General features: G+C 39.9%; 1 protein-coding gene across 8 annotated transcripts in view; it reads right to left on the bottom strand.

Annotated features, from left to right (window-relative positions):
• Positions 1–11,215, bottom strand: part of CNKSR2 (connector enhancer of kinase suppressor of Ras 2) — a 269,368-nt gene extending 258,153 nt beyond the window's left edge. For 3 of the 8 annotated variants that reach the window (XM_043458302.1, XM_043458304.1, XM_043458307.1), the window contains exon 1: positions 10,817–11,215. In XM_043458302.1, coding sequence (XP_043314237.1) covers positions 10,817–10,880 — 64 coding nt within the window. In that variant the 5' untranslated portion in view covers positions 10,881–11,215. The remainder of the gene's footprint in view (positions 1–10,816) is intronic. The other 5 variants (XM_043458299.1, XM_043458300.1, XM_043458303.1 and 2 more) reach the window with 3 other exon arrangements.
• Positions 11,216–22,228: the final 11,013 nt, after the last annotated feature.

Raw genomic sequence — 22,228 nt, 5'->3', positions numbered from 1 at the left:
GGAGGCTAATTACAATATTCTAGTGGTTTTTTGCCATACATTGACATGAATCAGCCATGAGTGTACATGTGTTCCCCATCCTGAACACCTCTCCCCATCCCATCCCTCAGGGTCATCCCAGTGCACCAGCCCCGAGCACCCTGTCTCATGCATCAAACCTGGACTGGTGATCTATTTCACATACGGTAATACACATATTTCAAAGCTATTCTCTCACATCATTCCATCCTCACCTTCTCCCACAGAGTCCAAAAGTCTGTTCTTTACATCTCTTGTCTCTTTTGCTGTCTCGCACATACGGTCATCGTTATCATCTTTCTAAATTCCATATATATGTGCTAATATACTGTATTGGTGCTTTTCTTTCTGACTTACTTCAGTCTGTATAATAGGCTCCAGTTTCATCTACCTCATTAAAACTGATTCAAATGCATTCTTTTTAATGGCTGAGTCATATTCCATTGTGTATATGTCCCACAGCTTTCTTACCCATTCGTCTGCCGATGGACATCTAGGTTGCTTCCATGTCCTGGCTATTGACAGCTGCACATCTTTGTTGAGCTGCTTAACTTTTCTGCAACTTACCAGGAAAAAGGGTGTCAACAACTGTCCTTTATTTCACTTTTAAGTACTACTACTACTACTAGATGTGAAATGCATGAGACCTTCCTAACATGTGCCAATGAGGGGAAGAACCAAGCTGTACTATAGGATGTTTGCAAAAATGTACCAAAAATAAAAAACCATGATTCCAACCAATCATGCATAAATTCTAACTAAAAATATAACTCATTTCTAGCTTGAATATTTTCAGTATAGAAACAGCTCCTGGCAAAGTACAATACTTGAAAACACCGCATCCTCCAAGGTCAAACAATTTATTTCCAATCTTGATTACATTATTAGATTGATCAGCAAGCCCTGTCTTCACAGGTCCAAAGTAAAGTTCAGTGGGAACCTACTCAAATTGATTACAAACACCAAATAAATGGAATCTGAGTTAACAAGTTTTTACCATAAATAGACTTAAAACATTATATCCAGGGACAGATTAGAAAGACAAATTCAGTTCAGTTCAGTCACTCAGTTGTGTCTGACTCTTTACGACCCCATGGACTGCAGCATGCCAGGCTTCCCTGTCCATCACCAATTCCCGGTGCTTGCTCAAACTCATGTCTCATCAAGTCAGTGATGCCATCCAACCATCTCCTCCTCTGTCATCCCCTTCTCCTCCTGCCTTCAATTTTTCCTAGCATCAGGGTCTTTTCCAATGAAAAGAGTCAGTTCTTCGCATCAGTTGACCAAAGTATTGGAGTTTCAGCTTCAACATCAGTCCTTCCAATAATATTCAGGACTGATTCCCTTTAGGATTGACTGGTTGGATCTCCTTCCAGTCCAAGGGACTCTCAAGAGTCTTCTCCAACACCACAGCTCAAAAGCATCAATTCTTCAGCGCACAGCTTTCTTTAGTCCAACTCTCACATCCATACATGACCACTGGAAAAACCACAGCTTTGACTAGATGGACCTTTGTTGGCAAAGTAATGTCTCTGCTTTTTAATATGCTGTCTAAGTTGGTCATAGCTTTTCTTCCAAGGAGCAAGCTTGGAGAAGAAGCAAGCTTCCAAGGAGCAAGCTTGGAAGAAGTTTCTTGCAAGGAGCAATCAAGGAGAAAGACAAATTATCTAGCTCTAAATATTCCATAGAAATCAGTTTCTCTCTGCTTGTGACAATTCAACATCCCAATGAAAGCCTCTGGTCAGACAGCTAGAAGGGAGCAGCGTTCTAGATAAGGAAAGCTGCCATTAATTTAATGCAATGCTAGTGCCAACAGAGACTGTCGCAAAACTCACAATATCACCAATACAGAGGGAAATGGGGAAGAAGCATCTAGCCTTGCCACCCATGTGTTGCTTCCACCAAACTGAACTTGGTTTTTCCATATAGGCTCTAGAAAGCAGGGAGGAAAACTAGAAACTGGACTATAGTGTCTATTTTGAGCACCAGTAATTCTGCAATACTTTCTCTTGTTTTATATATTTTAATAGCTTAGTAGCTCGTTTGCATAGTCAAAATATAAGTGAATTATACAAAATTAAAATATGAATTTTCTGCTCAGTCAAGTGGGAAAAAACCCACAAGTCCCCAGAACTATCAAAAATTTTGAAAATAATATGGATAGTCGGGGGAAAATGTATATGAAATAAACTCCCACATGCACATATAAAAGATACCAAAATTATAACGATAATTCACCTAACATTGAAATTACTCATTCAGCATAATTATTTAAAACCAGTATTTAAAAGGTTTTTAATTAATAAATTTAGTACATGTCTAACATCTTGCTAAAAAACAGACTCTTTGGTAATCTTTGGTAAACAAGTTGGAAAAAAGTAAAATTCAGGATCTAAGTCTGCCTTCTATTGATTTTTTGTAGCTATTACTTCAGAAACCATGTTCCCAGCCCATTTTAAAAATAGCAGATATAGCTAAAACAAAATAAATAGTTCAAACACACAAAAGGATACTGGTTAACGCTTTAAAAGCAAGTAACAATGTTGTTTCCTCTTCTCTATCATCTTATTAGAAGATGATCCAACCTACCTAATAAGACTAATTTCCAAGAACATTAACGTTAAATAAATATAAAACAGACAAGTATGCTACATTTGATATTAGTTATGTAACAGTGTTTTTACTGTGGCAAACTAGGATACATTAATGCCATTGTGAGTTTTGGTTTATTTAATAAATCTTGGTTTTTAAAACAATTTTATGTTGTGACAAATTATTCAATAGATGAATGCAGAAAACTAAAACAGCAGTTATTGTACTTTAGTAAAATTTAAAATTCAATGAATTTATGCAAATACCCACAACCCTTTCTTTCCTGAAACTGCAAGAGTAAGATTAAGATAATGAAAACTTCTATTAGAATTAATGATTGTAATTTAAATTGAAATTGAACAAGAAATTAAATACATCTTTCAAGTTAAAAAAAATTCTAGCATGTTTAATGGTTATTTGTAATTCAAATCAGGGCACAGTTGCAATCCTTGGTTTGCAGTACTAACTAGGACATTTAAGCCTGAAGGTGTTGTTTTATTAAGAGTTAACAGGCAAAGTTATGTTAAAGTATTAAAAATTTCACTTATTCTGACTTATGCTTTAACAATTCTAAATCTGGGCGGAGGGACACATTTCATTAGAAAAATCTCTGTAACTTGCCTACTAGTGATTATCCAGTAGCATGTAATTCACAAAAAGTCCACGAGGCACCTGTATTCAACAAGTTATGCTTTACAGTAACTTCCTACATAGATTCTTAATGAGTACTCTTCAAAAAAATTAGTCCAAATAAATTTATATTTGGCTTAAAAATTAAAATTCAATTTTCAAAATCGAAGTGAGAGATGAAAAAATATAGAGAAATGCTAAACTTAAGATGCAACTATAAATACCTTAATTTTATTCCTATTAATATAAATGTATATTCAATATTAAATATAATAGAGAATATAATGGTTCTCATTAAGCTAAAGGGCTTTTTAAAATTTTATCCTCCAAATTAACAAATAGAGGGCATTTTCTTCTCACAACAGAAAAATTTTCTTATATGAACTTTTAAAAAAATTTTTAAGAGGACAAATTTAAGGCATTTTTTTTTTCAATTTCATTCTATCAACATTCCAAAATTATATATAGAGTTCCTTAAGAAACACCAAAATGAAGAAATAACTAGAAAATTTGTATGAAAGAAAAAAAATGCTTAAGAAAAGGGGTATGTTTTCATTTTTTAAGCAGAAGTTTGCCTACTGTGTTGGCCTATTAAATGATTATCAGCAAATAATATTTAGAGCATAAACACAGAAATGTTACAGATTCATTGAAATTATTAATTCTTAACAAAATAAATCTAAACCATGATTTAGAACACTGAATTGACTAGACAGCAACACAACTATGAAAAATAGACAAAGCAACTCTATTTCCACTGTATTCTGGCACACAGTAAACAATTTGTCTCTGAAGTATCCATTAGAGCGTTGTATTAATAAGAGCCTTTACGTGAATTGCCATTTAGGAAAGCAGATTTGCCCACAGACCAGTAATCTGTGAATAAATTTATTTATTCCTTTACTCAGCAGATATTTCCTGAGCGCCTACTTTTCACCAGATATTTTCTTACACATTGTAATGCAAAAAGATGGGTTCCCTGCCCTCATCAAATAACCACACAAATCAACGTAAAAATGGCAAATGGAACAAAGAAGATATACAAGGCAATAAGATAGCACGTAACTGAGGATCTGTTGGGATCTGGGCATTCAGGAAGGCTTTTCTAAGGTGGAGGATGGGAGGCCTGAGATCTGAAAGATGAGCAGGACTTAACTGGGTGAAGAAATAGTGCAAAGGCTCAAGGGCGGGGTAAACAGGACTGAAAGAAGGCCAGTGGAGCTGGTGCTAGCAATGAGGTTTACCGCATAGGCAAGAGCCAAACTTTCAAGGGTCTTATAGGTCATTTTAAGGACTTTTTCTTCAAAACAGTGAGAAATCATTAACTTTTTTAAATTGAGGGGGGTGCATGAGAAGTGAAAGGGTAGGATCAGAAGAGAATCATTCTTAAGAAGTTCATCCTGACTACAGGTTTATGAATCCAACAAAGATGCTATAATTATCATGACCTTGACTGAAAATTTATTTTGACCCTTGAAATAGGAGAAAAAGAAGAAGCAGAGTACATAAATTTTACCTTTTCTAAACCCAACCACCACTTCTCAAACTTTTCCACTGATGTATCCATAATTGCTAAATGGAGTACACTCATAACCCTGGGAGGTCTGGGAAATGCAGCTTTAAACAGCCTGCTGCAAGCTTAAGGTTCCCGTTAAGATTCCTGTTAAGCCTTTGGTCTCATCTTTAAAATCCTGCCAATTTTGCTTTCTATAGCATGAATATAATATCTGTTCGTTTTAATGTAAAAATAATGTTCTAAAATACTTAGCAAAAATCAACTCTTTGGCTTCTTTTGATCATTTGGCTTCCACAACCATAGAAACGTACCATTTTGGGGAGCACAGGCCTATGCTATGTATGAAAACTGAATTCACTCACTGAATGCTAAGTCTACACTGGCTGTTCTTCAGCCAGACACTAAACTACGACAAACTTATAAAACATAAAGCTTTCGATTCCATTTTTTTCCCCAAATTACTTACCCTCCCTCGCCCCCACCTTTAACTCAGTACAGATGGTCCATCCTTCTAGGACTCTTTGTAGAAGTTAATACTTCAGCTTTCACAATAAACCTTAAATGTGAGGGAAGCCACAGAGAAAGCTAGAAGTAGTCCTAATCAGAAGTCACTCTGCTATAAATGAAAATGATAATTTATCATTGTTTTAAAAACAATGTCAACATTTAAAAGCCCATCTTCATTCTTCATGTAAGAATTTGGATCAGTAAATTTCTAAATATCCAACAACATAATGTTAATGATGTAATTAATCTTCAAAATAACTCATTTTAACATTATTTCCAAATTATTCCTGAGAAACAGATTTGAAACAGCTGTACCAATTCAATACACATTCTTTGTGGGCTTATTTTTGGCAGCCAAAGTTTTATAATGTGGTATTTATTTAAACTCAGGACACGATGAGAGTTTTATTGTCTTTGTGAAATGCAGATTTGTTCTTGTACTTTTGTGCCTCCTACTCACGCTCCTCCCTCACTTTCCCTCTGCTGCCCACCTTTCTCCTTCAACCAGACAAACCTAGACACAACCCCTCTGGTTAATCACCCTATCTCAACTTTACAGTCTCTTGCTGTGCTTCTACATTTAGAATACACCCCTCTTAGAATATACCTTAATTAAATAAACTGCTTACACAGTTGCTAAAACGCCAGCTACCTCATGGATTCTTTCCTGACTTACTAAAATCACCATCTTCTCTTTCCACTCGTGCTTGTATACATATTCAAACTCTTAACATTTACCAAATGTACTAATTGGGACCTATCTCTGTCTTGGCAAAGGTTTGTCAATGTCACTGCCATCCCTTACAGAGACTAATTTCTTCAAAGCAGGGAATTATTTAAATCCATCCATTAAAGAAACTTCCATGCTGAAAACTAAGTAAATAATATGTAAGGACTAGAATATATCTACATAAATATACTATTTTTCCTACTGTGCACTATATTACAAGTGTTACCTGAAGGAGCAAATGTTAATGACACTATAAATAAAATGTTTCTTGTGAACTCAACTCTACATATCAAAAAGGTAAAGTTCCTCTTTGTATAAAAATGACAAGAATTTCTGTTCCAAAAATGCCAAATCCAAAGCAGGTAACTGTTGGTTACTATCTAGTCACACTGCAATTGGGGAAAGAAATTAATTTTTCAAATAGAGGTGATAGCACCAATTTGGTCATTTAACACATTTTTTCCCCTTATGGTGTATACTTTTCAAATTCCTGCCAGAAAATTATTTCTGATCTCTCTCTCAAGACAGTTAAATCAAAATTTTGACATTTTCCTGATTAAGATAAATTTCAACTTCAGGTCTGGTCCTATGAGGGGGAAAAGAAATTACTAAAGAGCATTGTACCTGTCGAAACTGCTTTCTGTTACCAGACACATTTTCCCTTAGAGCATTTACACTTTTATACTAAATAGAGCTTATTTCATCACTGCATTTTCCTCTTTTGTAGAGCTGTATGCAAAATGTTGGCTTTATCTGTTTTTTAAAACCTAAAATAATGTATTTCATTTTCTATCCTCAAGAAGGCTGAGTCATCGGGACAGAAATTAGAAGTCAGTGAATGCTTCTTAAAGAAAACGGTTTATAGTAAACAGGAAAGACCAGAGCAGTTAATTGTGGGATGGTTTTAGAGGCTATCTTAAAAATATAGACTATTTTAGGAATCACAATAACACAAGAGTGGATGAAACTAAGTCACAGAGACCATAAGAGAAGATCAGCAAAGTGGGGCCTGTTGGTTGACTCTGAAAACAATAATCCATTTTATTTGATCCAGAAAAGGATTAAAGATCACTGGAAAAATGTCATAAAGGGAGCTGGTCCAGGAAAATAACTTTATCTTAGTCATATTTATATTATGAAAGAATTTCAAAAGTCAGAAAAGGTGTGATAAAAAAAAAAACTGGAATCACTGGGTGTGACATGGATAAGGAAAATGAGTAATAAAACTAGTAATAGGGGTCCTAACTTGTTCAGGGGTTTTTGTTATATCTCAGAGGGCAAAAAAAGTAGACTCAAGCAACTGCAGATTATGAAATATTTCCAGGCACTGCAAGTGAACAGACAGGAGCTGAGAAATAATGTACTTTAGAGTAATAGACTGAGCAAAAATTAGAAACAGTTACTGTGCTGACCTACTTTTGTACCTTTCTCCAATAACTGCTTTGTTTTTATTTACTGTAAAAAGGATTAGGTTTTAAAATTTTTTGTCAAAACTACAAGAGGAAATTGAATGCAATTTCCAACTGAAAAAGGTTAGTTTCAAACACTGAGTATTTGATTTTCTCAAAAGATATTTTTATAAAATTCATTTTTAAAATTAATTTTGAAGGCTATGAGACATTTCCACATTGTGTGAAGTACTATCAGGATAACATGGGACATAAATGCTTATTTTACTGACTCATGAGAGTTCATATATTTACTGGCACTAACACTGACACTCATACCAAATTTTTATTGTCAGCAGAAAATGCAATGAGTGTTGGATTTTACAAACAGTGGAGCTGGGAGTGAGCAAAAAACATGCAAGTATTTCCTCATAGCGCTCAATTAACATATATTAATACTTAGGTGTCCTGAAATAATTTTAATAAAAAGAAATAAAGTGAATTGCAATGTATATATGGTCCTTCATAATTAAACTTGAATATATTCTACCAAAGCTTAATAATCTTGTCAGCCAGGAGTTTTTCCCTTCATTTCCCGCTCTGCTGACTGAGTTTCTATAGCATTTCTATAAATTGTCTGGAAGCATTAAATACATGGCCATGCTATTTTTATATGCTTAGTGGTTCATTTCCTGTTTAGTGAAGAAAAAAAAATAGCCTAGAAAGAACATAAAGCATATACCTTACTAAAGAGTTATAACTATCTACAATTGTGACCAGGTGAAACCATATGATATATATATGCTTTAAATGTTAAGGATGATGAAACTGTCACATTAGGAGCATGTTTTTAAAGAACTCCCACAATGTTACAGTTGTTCGAAAGTCCTATTCATGCTTTGGTACTGCCTATATAACACTACATACAACACTAAATGAGGTTTAGCCATTCCAAAGCTACAGCCTGAATTAATTGAGTTTTAAACATTAGTGCATCTGAAGAAAGGGTGAAAAGTATTTTTAAAGTGTATTTTATACAGTTTATTTGGGAAAAAGAGTGGGAGGGATTAATTAAAGTAACAGTGTAAGTTACCTTAATTAATTCCTTTCATCCAACTACTTTTTTAAACCTTATTTTCCAATAGTATTTGCAATCAAATTTATATGAAGATTATGGGAATTTCAGCAGTAAGCAGTTTGAGACTCGAAATATACAGATACATCAGTGATTCTCTTCCGCTTTAATGTATACAAAGATACATGAATTCTGTTTGTCCAAATAGTGCTAAAAATGTGTCACCAACAGGTAGGAAAATAAATTATTCAACTTAAATATAACAATCACTTAAAATCACAGCAATTGATGTTAGTTCAACTTCAAAGAAGCTGCATTTTAGGCTGGAGAGATTTTTAAAGGACTAGTGTACTGAGAAACTAATGATGTGTGTCAGAATATGTACATCATATGTTCTGTATGCTTCAGTGGACCTAAAGTGTAGAGAGAGGGGAAACTGCAGAAAGGTACTGGGAAGGTGGGAGGTGAAGAAGATGGAGTATGCAGCACTCACTACAAGCATCATGGGAATTTGTGAGAGGTAGTCTCTGAAGGTAATCTGACTCCCATGGATCCGAGACAGCTTTTCTTTGAGTACTTCAGTAACAAGACTGAAACTAAAGTAATCTTATAGGCAAATTCAAAGGATGGATTTTAATTAAGCATTCTTGCTTCTTGCATGTACTCTGGCTTTTTCTTCCATGACTGAGAAACAGAAAAGACAGATGTTTGTCTGCATCTGACACTCCAAAGGGGGTTAAAATTGATGGGAATCTAGGAGAGTGGAATTTCAATAGCAAATATGAAAAGAGAAGAAGCTGCAGGGGGAAAAAAAAAAAAAGAGCCACTGCAGGACTTTGTCTTAGTCATGGCACCCATGGCACCTTAGCACAATTCACCGAACACAGGGGGGCAGTCGATAAATAATAAATTCGATTTAAGTCAATACACTCATTTGTACTGTGCTTTGCAGTTACAAAGCACTTTCCACATATCAGAAAAGAAAAACGAAGTAAATGAAGAATAAAGGAGCAAGTAAGGGCATAAAAGGAAAGCAAATGGATAAAGGAAAATCCACAAGAACAAGAGGCTGAAAACGCTCCGGGTAAAAAGAAAAGAAAAATTGAGTTTCCCCCTGTCGTTCTCTATCCCTTCCAATCGTCCTACCTTTCGTTCTAAAGTACCTGAAGCTTGGAAAATCTGAGTGCTAAGCAAGCCCTAAGAAGGGGCTCCCCCATCTTCGGAACGGGCATTTTCAAATGATAAGCCTTGGTCCCTGACTAATCTACCCAGAGCTTGTGCCTAAGAATAACCACGGGCAAAGCTCTAACATCTCCCAAGTGCAGCGAGGAATCCTTTTTTTCCATCCCATCCATCCCCTGTCAGCATTCCCCAAATCTTAGGAATCTTGAGGCTGGGAAGGGGTGCAGTGGTCGTGAGGAGTGGGTCCTCCACAGGCCCCTTAACTCAGACAACAGAGGGAGATAGTGAGGCAGGAAAGACCAGGGACTAGAGAAAAAGCCCACGTTTGAGATTAGGAGGGCGAATAAATTAAGTATGGTTATTAGAAATTGCCAGGGGGCAAAAAGGGGAGCGTCTTCAAGATGGAAGAAATGAGGGGGCACTTGAACGTGCATCATCTTACACCTGGGTCGAGCCCCCAGTAAAAAGCCTTAAGATGCAAAGCCTCCAGCGGTCAGAAGAGGAGGAGGCAGAGGATGCGGGGTGAGGGTGGAGGGGGGATGTACAGGAGGGAGCCACAGACACCAGCGCAGATGCTGTCCCGGGGGAAGCATGTTTTCCTCTCCTCCAAAGTAGCGCATCCCTCGAGCATCCTCAGCCCAACCTGGGGAAGAGGGTGAGCTCCCCGGATCCAAAGCCCTGCGGCCGAGTCCTGACCCCATTATGTGGGCTTAAAAGTTGCCGGGAGAGTTGGTGCAAGAAAAAGCAGTTGGCAGGGGCTGCCGCCAAGGGGGTGTCAGGATTCCCAGGAACAAAGGGGTCGGAGGAAAGGGCGACAGTTCCTGGGGCCTCCTCCCGGAGGGGAAAACCAGGGTCGCTATATCCTCCCGGCCTGAGGGTACCGAGGGTAGCCAGGAGGCAGAAAGACAGGGATTCCGCCGCCCGGCTTTCAGCTTCTCATCGGGTTGCGCCGGCCACCCCCACGCTCTCCGCGCCCCTCTCCGGCTCGGAAGCCACTGGCTGGAGACAATAGGAGACCGGGATCCCGAGCCCCAAACAGTCCCGGCAGTCCCCCGCCGCCCTCGGCGCCCCAAGATCAGCCCCAATGGCGGGCTCGACCGCGGCGGGCGACCCTTCCCTCCCGCGCGCCGGGACCCCACGCCCCAGGGCCGCCTCGCCGTCCGCACAGCGGGCATTACCTTTCATCCAGTCCACGACTTGACTCGGAGACCATTTGCTCACCGGTTCCATGATCAGAGCCATGGGCACGGGGTCGGTTCCGCGCGGAGCTCGGAGCTCAGACACAAAACGAACTCAGCAGCCTGAGCCGCCCTCAGGTGGGGTCCCTCGCTGGTCGCTGCCTCGCTGGACGGGCGGCGCGGAGAAGGCGGCTTTTGTGTATCGAGTCTCGCGGCTGCAATGTCTCGCAGCAAACGGCGGGCAGCAGCGGTGGGAGAGGCGACGGGGAGGGAAAGGCGCCGGGGTCGCGGCTCCGCGCCGGCTCTGCTCGCTCCCCGCTGAGGTGGCGGCTGCAGCCGTGGCTCGGCCACTCCGCTCGGGTCTCGGTCCCTCCGGGGCTTCAGTTCATGGCTTGCACTGCCGAGGGTCGCGCCGCTAAGGCAAGGAGCTGCCGCCGCACTCCCGAAGCCAACTTGCCCGCTCGCCTCGTGCGCGGGAGTGAAGCCCCGGGCACGACCAGCTACCCGGCGGAAATGACGAGGGGCCTCCTGCCACCCAAAATATCTCTCCGCAGCCCTCGGGTGCGGGGCGCGCGCGCCACGAGCCCCCCGCCCGCTCGCTGCCGCGCGGTCCCGCCCCCGGGGCCGACGGCAGGAGCGCGAGGCGCGTGCGCGTGCGCGCCCGCAAGAGGCCCGATCCCGGGGTCTGCCTGTCAGTCAGGCAGGTGCGGGCGGCTTGCTGCGTCGCGTTCCCGCCCTGCGGGCCGCCCCGGGACGGAGGCGGACGAGGAGCGCGTGCGCGGCGGCAGTGGCGGTGGCGGCGGCCTTGGGTCGGTCGGTCAGTCAGTCTGTCAGTCAGGTGCCGGGGCGGCGGGAGCGCGGCTCTGAAGGGCCTCTGAGCGGACGGGGCGGCGGTGGCGGGACGCCCTGCCCACCAGTTGAGCGCCAACTGCTGAGGCGGCTGAGGAGGTACCTGTGGCCCCGCCGCCGAGGGGAGGGGGACGCCGCTGAGCGCGGGGGTTAAAGCGGGAGCCCGGGCTTTCCTCGCTCCCGCCCTCCCGCTGCTGAGTGGGCTCCCGAGGTGATTCCCGAGCCCCGCGCACGCCCGCGGAGACGGAGGCGTGGAATGCCGCGGACGGGGACCGGGCCCGGCTGGCCAGAGACGCAGCGATGACGAGGCAGGAGGGCCGGTGCTGTGGGACCGGCCCCGGTGCTGCACCGGCCGGGGAAATCAGGCGCCCAGCCTGGAGCCCGCGAGCGCCGGCCGCGGCGATTCTGAGGGAGGTTCGGCCCCACGTGCCTTTTGAAGGGCTCGGTATGGGGTTTTCGGCCAAGTCCACGAAGCTCAGAGCGCCCAGTGCCCGTTTTAGAGGATGTCCTTTTGTTTAAAGATATCCTTGTGTAAGAACTGAAGGGTAACCCTGGGCTTGAAAATGAGTGACGAAGTGTGGAAAACGATTCTTCAAAACTCCCGTTCTTCAGAAATGTTATACAGGCTCCCGTGCAATCCTCAGTACAAAGCTTGCCTAATGAGGCTCGATTTAAACGACAAATAATTCATCCTAGAATGTTTGGACGCAAGCAGTCTGCCACCATTGTAAATGTTTTATCTTTGTCATTCTTAAATAGCTCCACTGAGTAAAGGAGAAACTCATCTTACTTGTATAACCATTTCAATTTTACTTGTATAACCATTTCAATAACGGCAGTAGGTTTTGCCAGTCCCTGCAGTAACCCATTTTGTCTAGTTCAACTGCATGAGATGCAGAACTGCCACTTTTCTCAACCAACAGGAGTTGACATCTTCCCACCTCCACCCCGCCCCTCAAAACACACAAAGAGCTGAAACCACAGTAAAAATATTTTTGATCTTTTCAGGCTAGTGATACACAAGAAGTAAAACTTAAGATGACCTGTCTGTAGGCTGTGGTTTATTTTTTTTTTAATAATACAAACTTAAAAGTATATGGGAGATTTTGGAAAGAAATGTAGATTATCTAGACAAGTCTACACTCAGGTGAGACATATAGCACCTTCCTTTCATAATCCAGATCGTGGTGTGATTTACAGTTTTTTTTTTCTTGGCTTAACCAGGCGTGAAAGGTTTATTTTGAAGTGCCTCCATTCCCGTGTTCTCAGAAGGCTGCATCAATATTTCTATAAAAGATCATTTCCAAGCATCAGTAATTTATGGAGTAGCTTTATATTCAGAAATGGAATGGATGCATTGTGAATCATTAGAGGTTACAGTCACGGAGAGATGTTGAAAGTAATTTGATCAAAATAATATGCTAATAATAACAACGAACGTTTATTGAGCCCCGTGCTAAGTATTTTACTTATATTTTATCCTCAAAACAGCTGTATCATTAGCAACATTTTATAGATGAGAAACTCGTGGCTATCACATTCACTTCCTATCCCTAGAGCCTATGACACATAGTTGAATAAATGTTGAATAAATTAATGAATAAGGCTTAAAGAGGTTAAGTAATTTGTCTGAGATCATGATGTATGATTGTAATACCAAGTTAAGGTGATTCCACAATATGAGCTTTTAAAACTAGTACAAAGATTGGTATCAGTGTCACAAAATGAACAGTACTTTGGAAGGGGAAGGTCTATTCATTGTTAACTGACCATGTCTCATCAGAAAGTTAATAACAAAGGAGGCTGAGAGTCACCATGAGTGTTCCTGAGCAGTACCAACTGAGAATATAGGAAATGAAGAAATTTGGCTGAAACACCCAAACAGTGTATCCTGGCTGTGTTTCTATGACAAGCAACCAGCCTATACATCATAGTGCAAGCAAGCTTAAAGTGAGATATTGTTTGCATAATGAATGTAATATCAATCAAAACAAATGCTAAAGACCAGGATGCAGTAAAAATAAAAGACATGCATGTGGTAAAAAGACAAGTGCCAGAGAAAATGGGAAAAAAAGGCCCTAGAAAAAGAGGATATTGAGAATTACATCACAGAATTAGGTTGTACACATTCTCCTATTTATGTTACATTAAGGAATTTATTTAATCTAATCACCTCAGATAACTTTCCACCTGTGGGATCTAGTTCCCTAACCAGGGATGGAACCCTGGCCCCTGGACTGAGGGAATGGAGCCTGAGCCGCTGTATTTCTGGGGAAGTCTCTCTACAACTTTTCAAATAAACTACCTTTTATATTCTTTTGCCTCTTATTCAAAATGTTAATCTCTTGCCGCATTTTCGTTAGTATAACGTTATTACATAAAACTTCAACCTCTTAATTTTGCCTTCTCAATGAACAAATCTCAAGGATTAGGGGAAAAGGTATGTTGTCATAAACTACATATCACAACAGTGCACTAAATGATATGTGACCCATACTTCAGCAGTCTAGATACAAAAGCCAAACTGATTCTTTGGAAGCAGGTAAAGGAGAAACATTAAGTTGATTAATTGGAGACAACTTGGTAGATGTCTGCAACTATATCAAAATAAACCACTTTAAATCGTCTTTTAATCCAGTTATTATAGTTTTGTATTTTTGTCTTTTAGACCCTCTCGATTTCCATAAAAAATTAAAATGTCTTGACCAAAATATTTTCAGTTAAGATTTTGTGGTACATGTAATGAGTCTAAGTACTTCAGATACAAAATTTACAAAGGTCCTCTGACTAGAATCTAGGTGCTAGATGGGGAGGGAACCTTAAGCCTTTGTCTTTTGGGGGCCAGAGATAGGAGTAAATAATATGAATGTTTCCTCTGGAGCTGCAAGTTGAAGATCTCGAACCTCCACACGTTCTAATCTAGATTACTTCATAGGGGCCTTAATCTTCACTTCCCATTTCTTCTGCTGAGAAGCTTACTCTGCACAGACCTCAGAGTTGCGATGCAAGACTTATTTTAATGTTTTTTAGTTATTTAACATGTACAGAATGTCTTGCAGAGCCCTTTCCGGTATATTCCCAATTTGCTTAGATTGTGTTTCTGCTATAGCTCTCTGTTTAACATTTAGATTTCTTGCTTTTTAAATGAGTAATATATTATCAGAAATTTTTTTCTCTTTTATTTTTCATTTTTGAATAATTAGTGAGGAGTGACCACACAGAACATCTGTGTGGGTAGTCTATGTCCTGAAAGAGAGGAAAGGATGTGAGCCCTCTTTTTTTCCATTTAGTTGTGCCCAAACCTTTTCTATAATTCCAAAAGCAGGTATTTTATGCTGGCCCAAGTTGTATACCTTGACCAGAAAAATTAGCTAGCCAATTCAGATAAGACTAGTAGTGATAAAACTAAATACAAATTATTCTCAAGAAGAGTATATAAAACTTGCTCCAGAGAAAGTAAAGCAAAATTTCTGGAACAATGTTTTTATTTTCTTGCTGTATAATTCAAGTAACAGTTATGAGTAAAGAACCAAAGCCTCTGAAAAAAGCAAATCTGTCTATGCCTCCAGTAGTCAGAGAGGTAAGTAGGAAGAATAGTTTTTAACCATAAATGGACCTTCAAGTGTGCTTCTCTGGGCCAAACTTCCCTTTAGATGATCAGGAAGAAAGACCCTGAAACTATAATTAACCGAATCCTTTCTTTGCTGTTCTGCCTCAAGGGTAAACTATATTAAATCAAGCCATGTCCTTTCCAGACCAAGACTCACAGCAATCATCTCTGAGTGAAGAAAAATTGGCTGAAGTTGAGATTATCCCAATAGAGTGTTTTTAGGACTCTTTCCAGGTATTAATCACAGTCTAATAAAAATCCCAGAGCCCACCTAAGATTAGGAGATCTAGTTTTCTTGACTAGCCCTAGCCCATCAGGGAAGTTTCTGGTATACTTAGCAGCCATTAATGAAAAGAATATAAACTTATTATTAAACAAACATTTTTTTGAACACTACTAATGTGGTGGCCCAAGTTGTATCCTTAATCAGAAAAAATGAGCTTTATTTTGTGGATGCAAAGATGACCAAGATGCTCATAGACTAGTAATGGGAACAAACATTCACAGTTAATTTGAAAGGATAATGTGATAAGTACAGTGATAGATGTGTCTAGAACCTAACAACTGAGAGGAAGATGATATGTGTGAGCAGTTACAAAGCAACTGCCTAGAAGTGCCTGGATGGCTGGAGTTGAAAAACAAAGCAAGAGGCAACAGGAGATAAGGTGGGAGGGGTGGACAACAGCCAGATCAGGGGGAAAAATTCAAACTAAAAGGTAACCTAAAAGATAGAATTTTAAGCAACTAAGTGATTTGGTCATATTTATGTATTTATGTTTTTATATTGACTGGCAGCCATGGAGAAGCACAGATGTGAGAGGGACAGGATGGAGGGAGAAATCAATCTGGAGGATGTGGCAATAGACCAATGAAGACATGACTTGGGTCAGATGGATTTAATAAATATTCAGCAGACTTGGAAATTGACTGGATATGAGAGGTTAGGAAAACAGCAATATCAAGAATGATTTGCAAGATTCTAGCTTTGGTGAACTCCAATACTCTTGCCTGGAAAATCCCATGGACGGAGGAGCCTGGTGGGCTGCAGTCCATGGGGTCACTAGGAGTCAGACATGACTGAGCGACTTCACTTTCACTTTTCACTTTCATGCATTGGAGGAGGAAATGGCAACCCACTCCAGTATTCTTGCCTGGAGAATCCCAGGGACGGGGGAGCCTGGTGGGCTGCCGTCTATGAGGTTGCACAGAGTCGGACATGACTGAAGCGACTTAGCAGCAGCAGCAGTTTTGGTGAATGGGTAAAATTATTTCTTCTTCATCTAAAATTTTTAAAAAAGGATTTGGGAAAGGAAAATGACCTGAGATATTCTTTTGTGGACATTCTAAGCGTGAGGTACCCATGGGACAAGTGAGAAGGGCTTCTCAGTAGACAGTTTCTGCATTCACATGTAGGAATGTGAAGCTCAGTATGGACTGAAGATACAGACTTGAAAGTTACTCCTAAAACATAAATGAGGACCAGAAGAGTGTGAGATGTCCATGGAGGACACCCACAGAAGAGAAAGAGAAAATAAAATTGTAAGAAGAACAAGAGAATGAAGTGTCATGGCAGCCCAATGAAAAAAGAGTTTCAAATAGAAAAGAGTGAATAAGGGTGTGCAGTGCAAAAATGATGTTGTTCCAGTAAGAATTCAGAAGAAAAATATGGTGGTTTTGTCAGTTTAGATATCTTCACCTGCCTTACTGATATCTGTGGAAGAACTGGATGTCAAAATGGGAAAACTTGGTGTATATAGGCTATCAGCTTTTTCATAAGTTGATATTTTCTTCTTCCCCATAACCCATCTATGTGTATATCTTATTCAGATGGCTCCATGATGAATGGTAACAGTTCTTCAATTTACCACCACCACTTTCAGTACTATTTTCTTATGAAATCTCATCCATTAATAATGATCCCTACTCTTACCTGATTATACTTTCACCACTTATAGAATGATGTGTATGTGCTTAGTCACTCAGTTACGTTCAACTCTTTACAACCCCATGGACTATAGCCCACCGGCTCTTCTGTCCATGGGATTCTCCAGACAAGAATATTGGAGTGGGTTGCCATGCCTTCCTCTAGGGGATCTACCCAACCCAGGGATCAAACCCAGGTCTCCCACATTTCAGGCCATCTGATTCTTTACCATCTGAACCACCAGGTAAGCCCATGATGGCACCTTTTAACTGGGCTGACTTTGAAATCCTCCCCTCCTCATCAGATTATAGGAGAACAACTTTACCATGGCATTCTGGTCATCTTGCACATCTCTGCATAGGCAAGGCTCTACCACAGTCTGACACATGCCATGGCGAAATGGCCTGTGATCTTCCCTGGAACATGGCAAATCAATACTGTGAGGAACTATCTCAAGTCCATTTCTCATTTGCTACCTTGGTTCCAGTGAGGAATGGGACTTGCCATCTCATAGGAGCTTCAGATACAACTTCAGACTAAAGAACTGTTCAGCAGTAGTTTAGAGTTGGCTCTTCAAGGACGGAGTGACCTACCATTGTATCATCTATCATCCGGCCTCTCCAATTTGGTATCATCCTATAGGACTTGGGGAGTTAACACCATGCTGATGTTGTGTTGCTATCTGTGTAAATAATAAACTTTCAAAATTCATTTGGAGTTGTTTTTGCCTTACTGACACTATCTATGGAGGTGTGATAAACCAACCTAGCAGCTGCCACCACGCTGCTGCTTAGGTATTGCTTGACCACTTGGCACAGATTTGATCTTAATACTCCCCCAAAAAGTGAGCTCTGCTGAACCTCTGCCTGGATAAACTAGGCCAGTCCAGCCCTGGCCTAGTAAATTAGCAGCAAGAGCAGCAGCAGGAGCTGGATTTCAAATTCAAAAAGGATGTATTGCTTCAATCACTGGGGCTGCCTAAGATAACTCCATAACTAATAAAAGGAAAACCCTATGTTAATATTGCAGGGTTAGAATAAAAGCCTGATCTAAACCTTTTCTTCTGAGCTTTAACATTATTTATTTACAAAACATCTAACTCTTAGGGTATTCCCTCATATTCAAAATGTCAGGTCCATTTTCATCTGAACATTTATTAGATAGTGGCAAATGTGAACTGGCAAAATTGATGCCAGATAAGTTCAGACGTTTTATTTATAAATTAGTATAGCTCCTCAAATCAAAAATTTTAAACATAAAAAGTACTTAAGACACAAATTGTTTGATCCTTGACTAATAATTCACAGAGTATAGAAGAATAAAGATGGGGAGTGGGAAAGGAAGATTGCTTTCTTTCTCCATAGATAATTGTCATTTTTCTCAAATTGGTCTTATTTACTTCTAGGAAGATTGGAAAATTAAAGATGGTCATACCAAGTGGAACAAATCATTTATTCCCACTGACCAAGAGCTGTATCCAGAAAAAGAGAGAGGCATGTAAGTGTGTCCCTGCTTTTGACATTTTCTCGATTTTGAAAGGAAACTTAGTTATTTGGATCATCTAAGTTATGAAAATATTTTGCTTTGTTTAGTTCCTCTTAGGAACTATTTCAAATACTTTGTAGCACATTGCAAAAGCTATCATTTATTGATTTTTCATCATGAGCATCTACTCCGTATAAGCCCTGTACTAAGCACTGTACATACAAAAATGTAAAACATAGTTGCTTTCCTTGAATCCTTTAAACAAAACAAAGCATACAAATAGATACTTTTGACATATGGTAGCAAGTAAAATGAAAGAGACATACAAACATATTTTGGGAGTATTTCAAAATGTGAAAATATGAATGCAAAGCAAATAAATACATATATTTCTAGATTATAAAATGGCAACATAATTTGTACATTGTATAATGTTTTGTCTCCATTCATTCATTCAACGGACATTTATTAAATGGTTACTGTGTACCAGGGACAAGGCTAAGCATCATGGATAAACCAGTGGATATAATGAATATGGCTCCTGAGCCTATGGAGTTTACAGTCTAGTGAAAAGCATACAATACACTAGTAAGCAAACAAAATATGTGTATAAAAATGTAAATCATGAAAAATACTGGCATGAAATGTACAAAATGTAATGATAGAGAACAACTACAGCAAGGGAGAGAGAAAATTCCTTACAGTAATCAGAGAATACTCCGAGTAGGTGACTTTTAGGCACAGTGTTGAAATACACACAATACAGGCAGGTAAAGATTAGAGATAGTTCATTCAAGGGAGAAGTAAAGCATGTGTGAAGTCACTGGGGCAATAAAGAATTTGACCTGATTGAGGGACAGAAAGGAAGTCCATCTGACTGAAAATGAAACATAGAGAATGGGTGAAGGCATGAAAGGGGCTAGAGAAATAGGCTGGAGTTAGAAAAAAAGCAGTCTTCTAAGTCCATGTAGTACCTAGCTTGGAGTGTAGTGCAAAACCTTTAAGACTTGAAAGCAAGTCAGAAACATGATGTGATTTATATTTGTAATTTAAGGAGTTGAGCTTTCACTTCCAGAAAGACCAAGGAGAGGTACTTTCCCCTAGTCCTCCCACTACATACAGTTTAAAACCCTGGACATTATATATAAAACAACATAAGAAGGCTTTGAAATATAGAAGAAAGCAGACAAACAAGGGAACTCAGACCCAAGGAATGACACAGTGATGAGTTCCCAGGTTGTTTATTTTTTGTTCATCACAGACTTAAAGCTGAAGAAGCTAACAACCTAGAAAAATGAAGAATGAGTGAAAGGCACAGACAAAAACGTCCTAAGAAAAGCCTGAGCTCTCTAGTTAAGTGACCAGGAAAGAGGCAGCTTCAGTTCAGTTCAGTTGCTCAGTCGTGTCCGATTATTTGCGACCCCATGAATCACAGCACGCCAGGCCTCCCTGTCCATCAAAGAGGCAGCTTAGGAAGGCAGAAAACATTGAGACAGTAACCATTCTACTCCAGCCAAACACCACTCAGAAAACTAAACCCCATCCCACCTTTGCCAGCAAAAGGCAAAGTAGGGCACCTAGACTTCTTTAACTTCCCAAGGCTATAGCAAGGCACTTCAACACCCCTGCCATGGTGGTTTCAGAGAATGCTAAATTGGAATTAGGTCTTTCATCCTTGCCAGGCAGTATGACCTCCCCCTTCCCACTTCCAGTGAGGGAGAAACCTGGATTGCTTCCTCCGCTCAGCAGTAACAGAGTGTCCCCCTCTCTGCTCTAGTGGTGTCAGAGGAGTCCTTGTGGAGAGTAGAGAGTTTGACCACTGCCCAGCAGTAATGATACCACCTCCCATCCCATGATGTCAGCAGAGACCAAATGGTGAGCTTAAGTAATGAAACACTTCTACCCCTCTCAGCCTGGAGAATATTAGTGGAAGTCTATAGGAAAGTCAGAAAGTCCAAATATCGCCCAACAATAATGAGAAGCCTCACCTTCAGGTGTCAATGAAGGCTGAGTGGGAAACCTGGACTTTATGACACCTGGCTGAAAAAGGGCCACACCTCTGCTTCCTCTTTTGGAGTGGTGTCACAACTAAACACAAAGATTTATTTAAAATCCAGAGGCTCATAATACCCAAGATGTCCGGATTTCAGTTGAAATTCATTTGTCATACCAAGACCCACTAAGATCTCAAACTGAATAGACAAAGACTATTAATGCCAACAAGATAACAGGAATGTTAGAATTATCTGACAAAGATTTTAAAGCAGCCATAATTAAAAAACGTCAATGAACAATTAAAAACACACTTGAAATATAGGAAAAAAATTTTAAAAGATCAGCAAAGAAATAGAAGACATAAAAAGAAATAAAATTTGAGAACCCAAGAATAAAATAACTGAAGTAAATATTCAATGTAGAGTTCAAACAGAAAGAATAGAGGTGACTCAGGAAAGAATCAATTAATTGAAAGACAGAATAGAATAGAGACTTCCCTAGTGGCTCAGTGGTTAAGAATCCACCTACTAATGCAGGAGACATGCATTTGATTCCTGGTCTGGAAGATCCACATGCCGTGGGGCAGCTAAGGCCATGTGCCACAACTACTGAGCCCACGTGCTGCAAATACTGAAGCCCTTGAGCCTAGAGCCTGTGCTCCACAAGAGAAACCACTGCAATGAGAAGCCCAAGCACTGCAAGGAAGAGTAGCACCCGTTTGCTGCAACTAGACAAAGCCTGTGCACAGCAACAAAGACCCAGCACAGTCAAAAATAAATTTTTTTAAAAAATAAAAAATAATAGAAATTACCAAATCTGAACAACAAAGAGGAAGCAGAGTTAAATAAAAAAGAACAGAGCCTCAGAGACCTGTGCACAAAAACAAAAGATCTAACATTCATATCATTGGAGTCCTGTAGGAAAAGAGAAAAAGGGAAGTGCTGAAAAACAACTCAAATAAATAATGGCTGAAAACTTCTCCAAAGTGGCAAAAGATACAAACCTACAGATTCAAGAGACTGAATGAATTCCAAATAGGATAACCAAACAAATTCAAACTAAGACATGTCACAGTCAAATTTCTGAAAACTAAAAGCAAAACAAAAATCTTGAAAGCAGCCAGACATAAACAAGACTTAACCTATGGGGGAAAAATAATGTGAATGATAGTTGATTTCTCATCAGAAACCATGGAATCTAGAAGGATGACAGCAAGATTGCAAACTAGGAGTCTTCATGTTTTTGTTCCTCAAGGAAACATTTTTTGAAAAAATCAAAATAAAACAAAGAACAAAAATCAGAAATTTACATGCAAGAAAATGAATTTGGACCCTTGCCTTATACTATATACAAAAACTAACTCAAATTGGATGCAACACATTAAGTGCTAAAACTATAAAACTCTTTGAAGAAAACACTGAAGACAATTTCCATGACATTGAATTTGGCAGTAAGACCCTGATGCTGGGGAAGATTGAAGGCAGGAGGAGAAGGGGATGACAGAAGATGAGATGGTTGGATGGCATCACCGATTCAATGGACATGAGTT

Source organism: Cervus canadensis, chromosome X (genome assembly GCF_019320065.1).
Source record: "Cervus canadensis isolate Bull #8, Minnesota chromosome X, ASM1932006v1, whole genome shotgun sequence".
Taxonomy (NCBI): Eukaryota; Metazoa; Chordata; class Mammalia; order Artiodactyla; family Cervidae; genus Cervus; species Cervus canadensis.
This window is presented reverse-complemented; position numbering and strand designations above follow the sequence as displayed.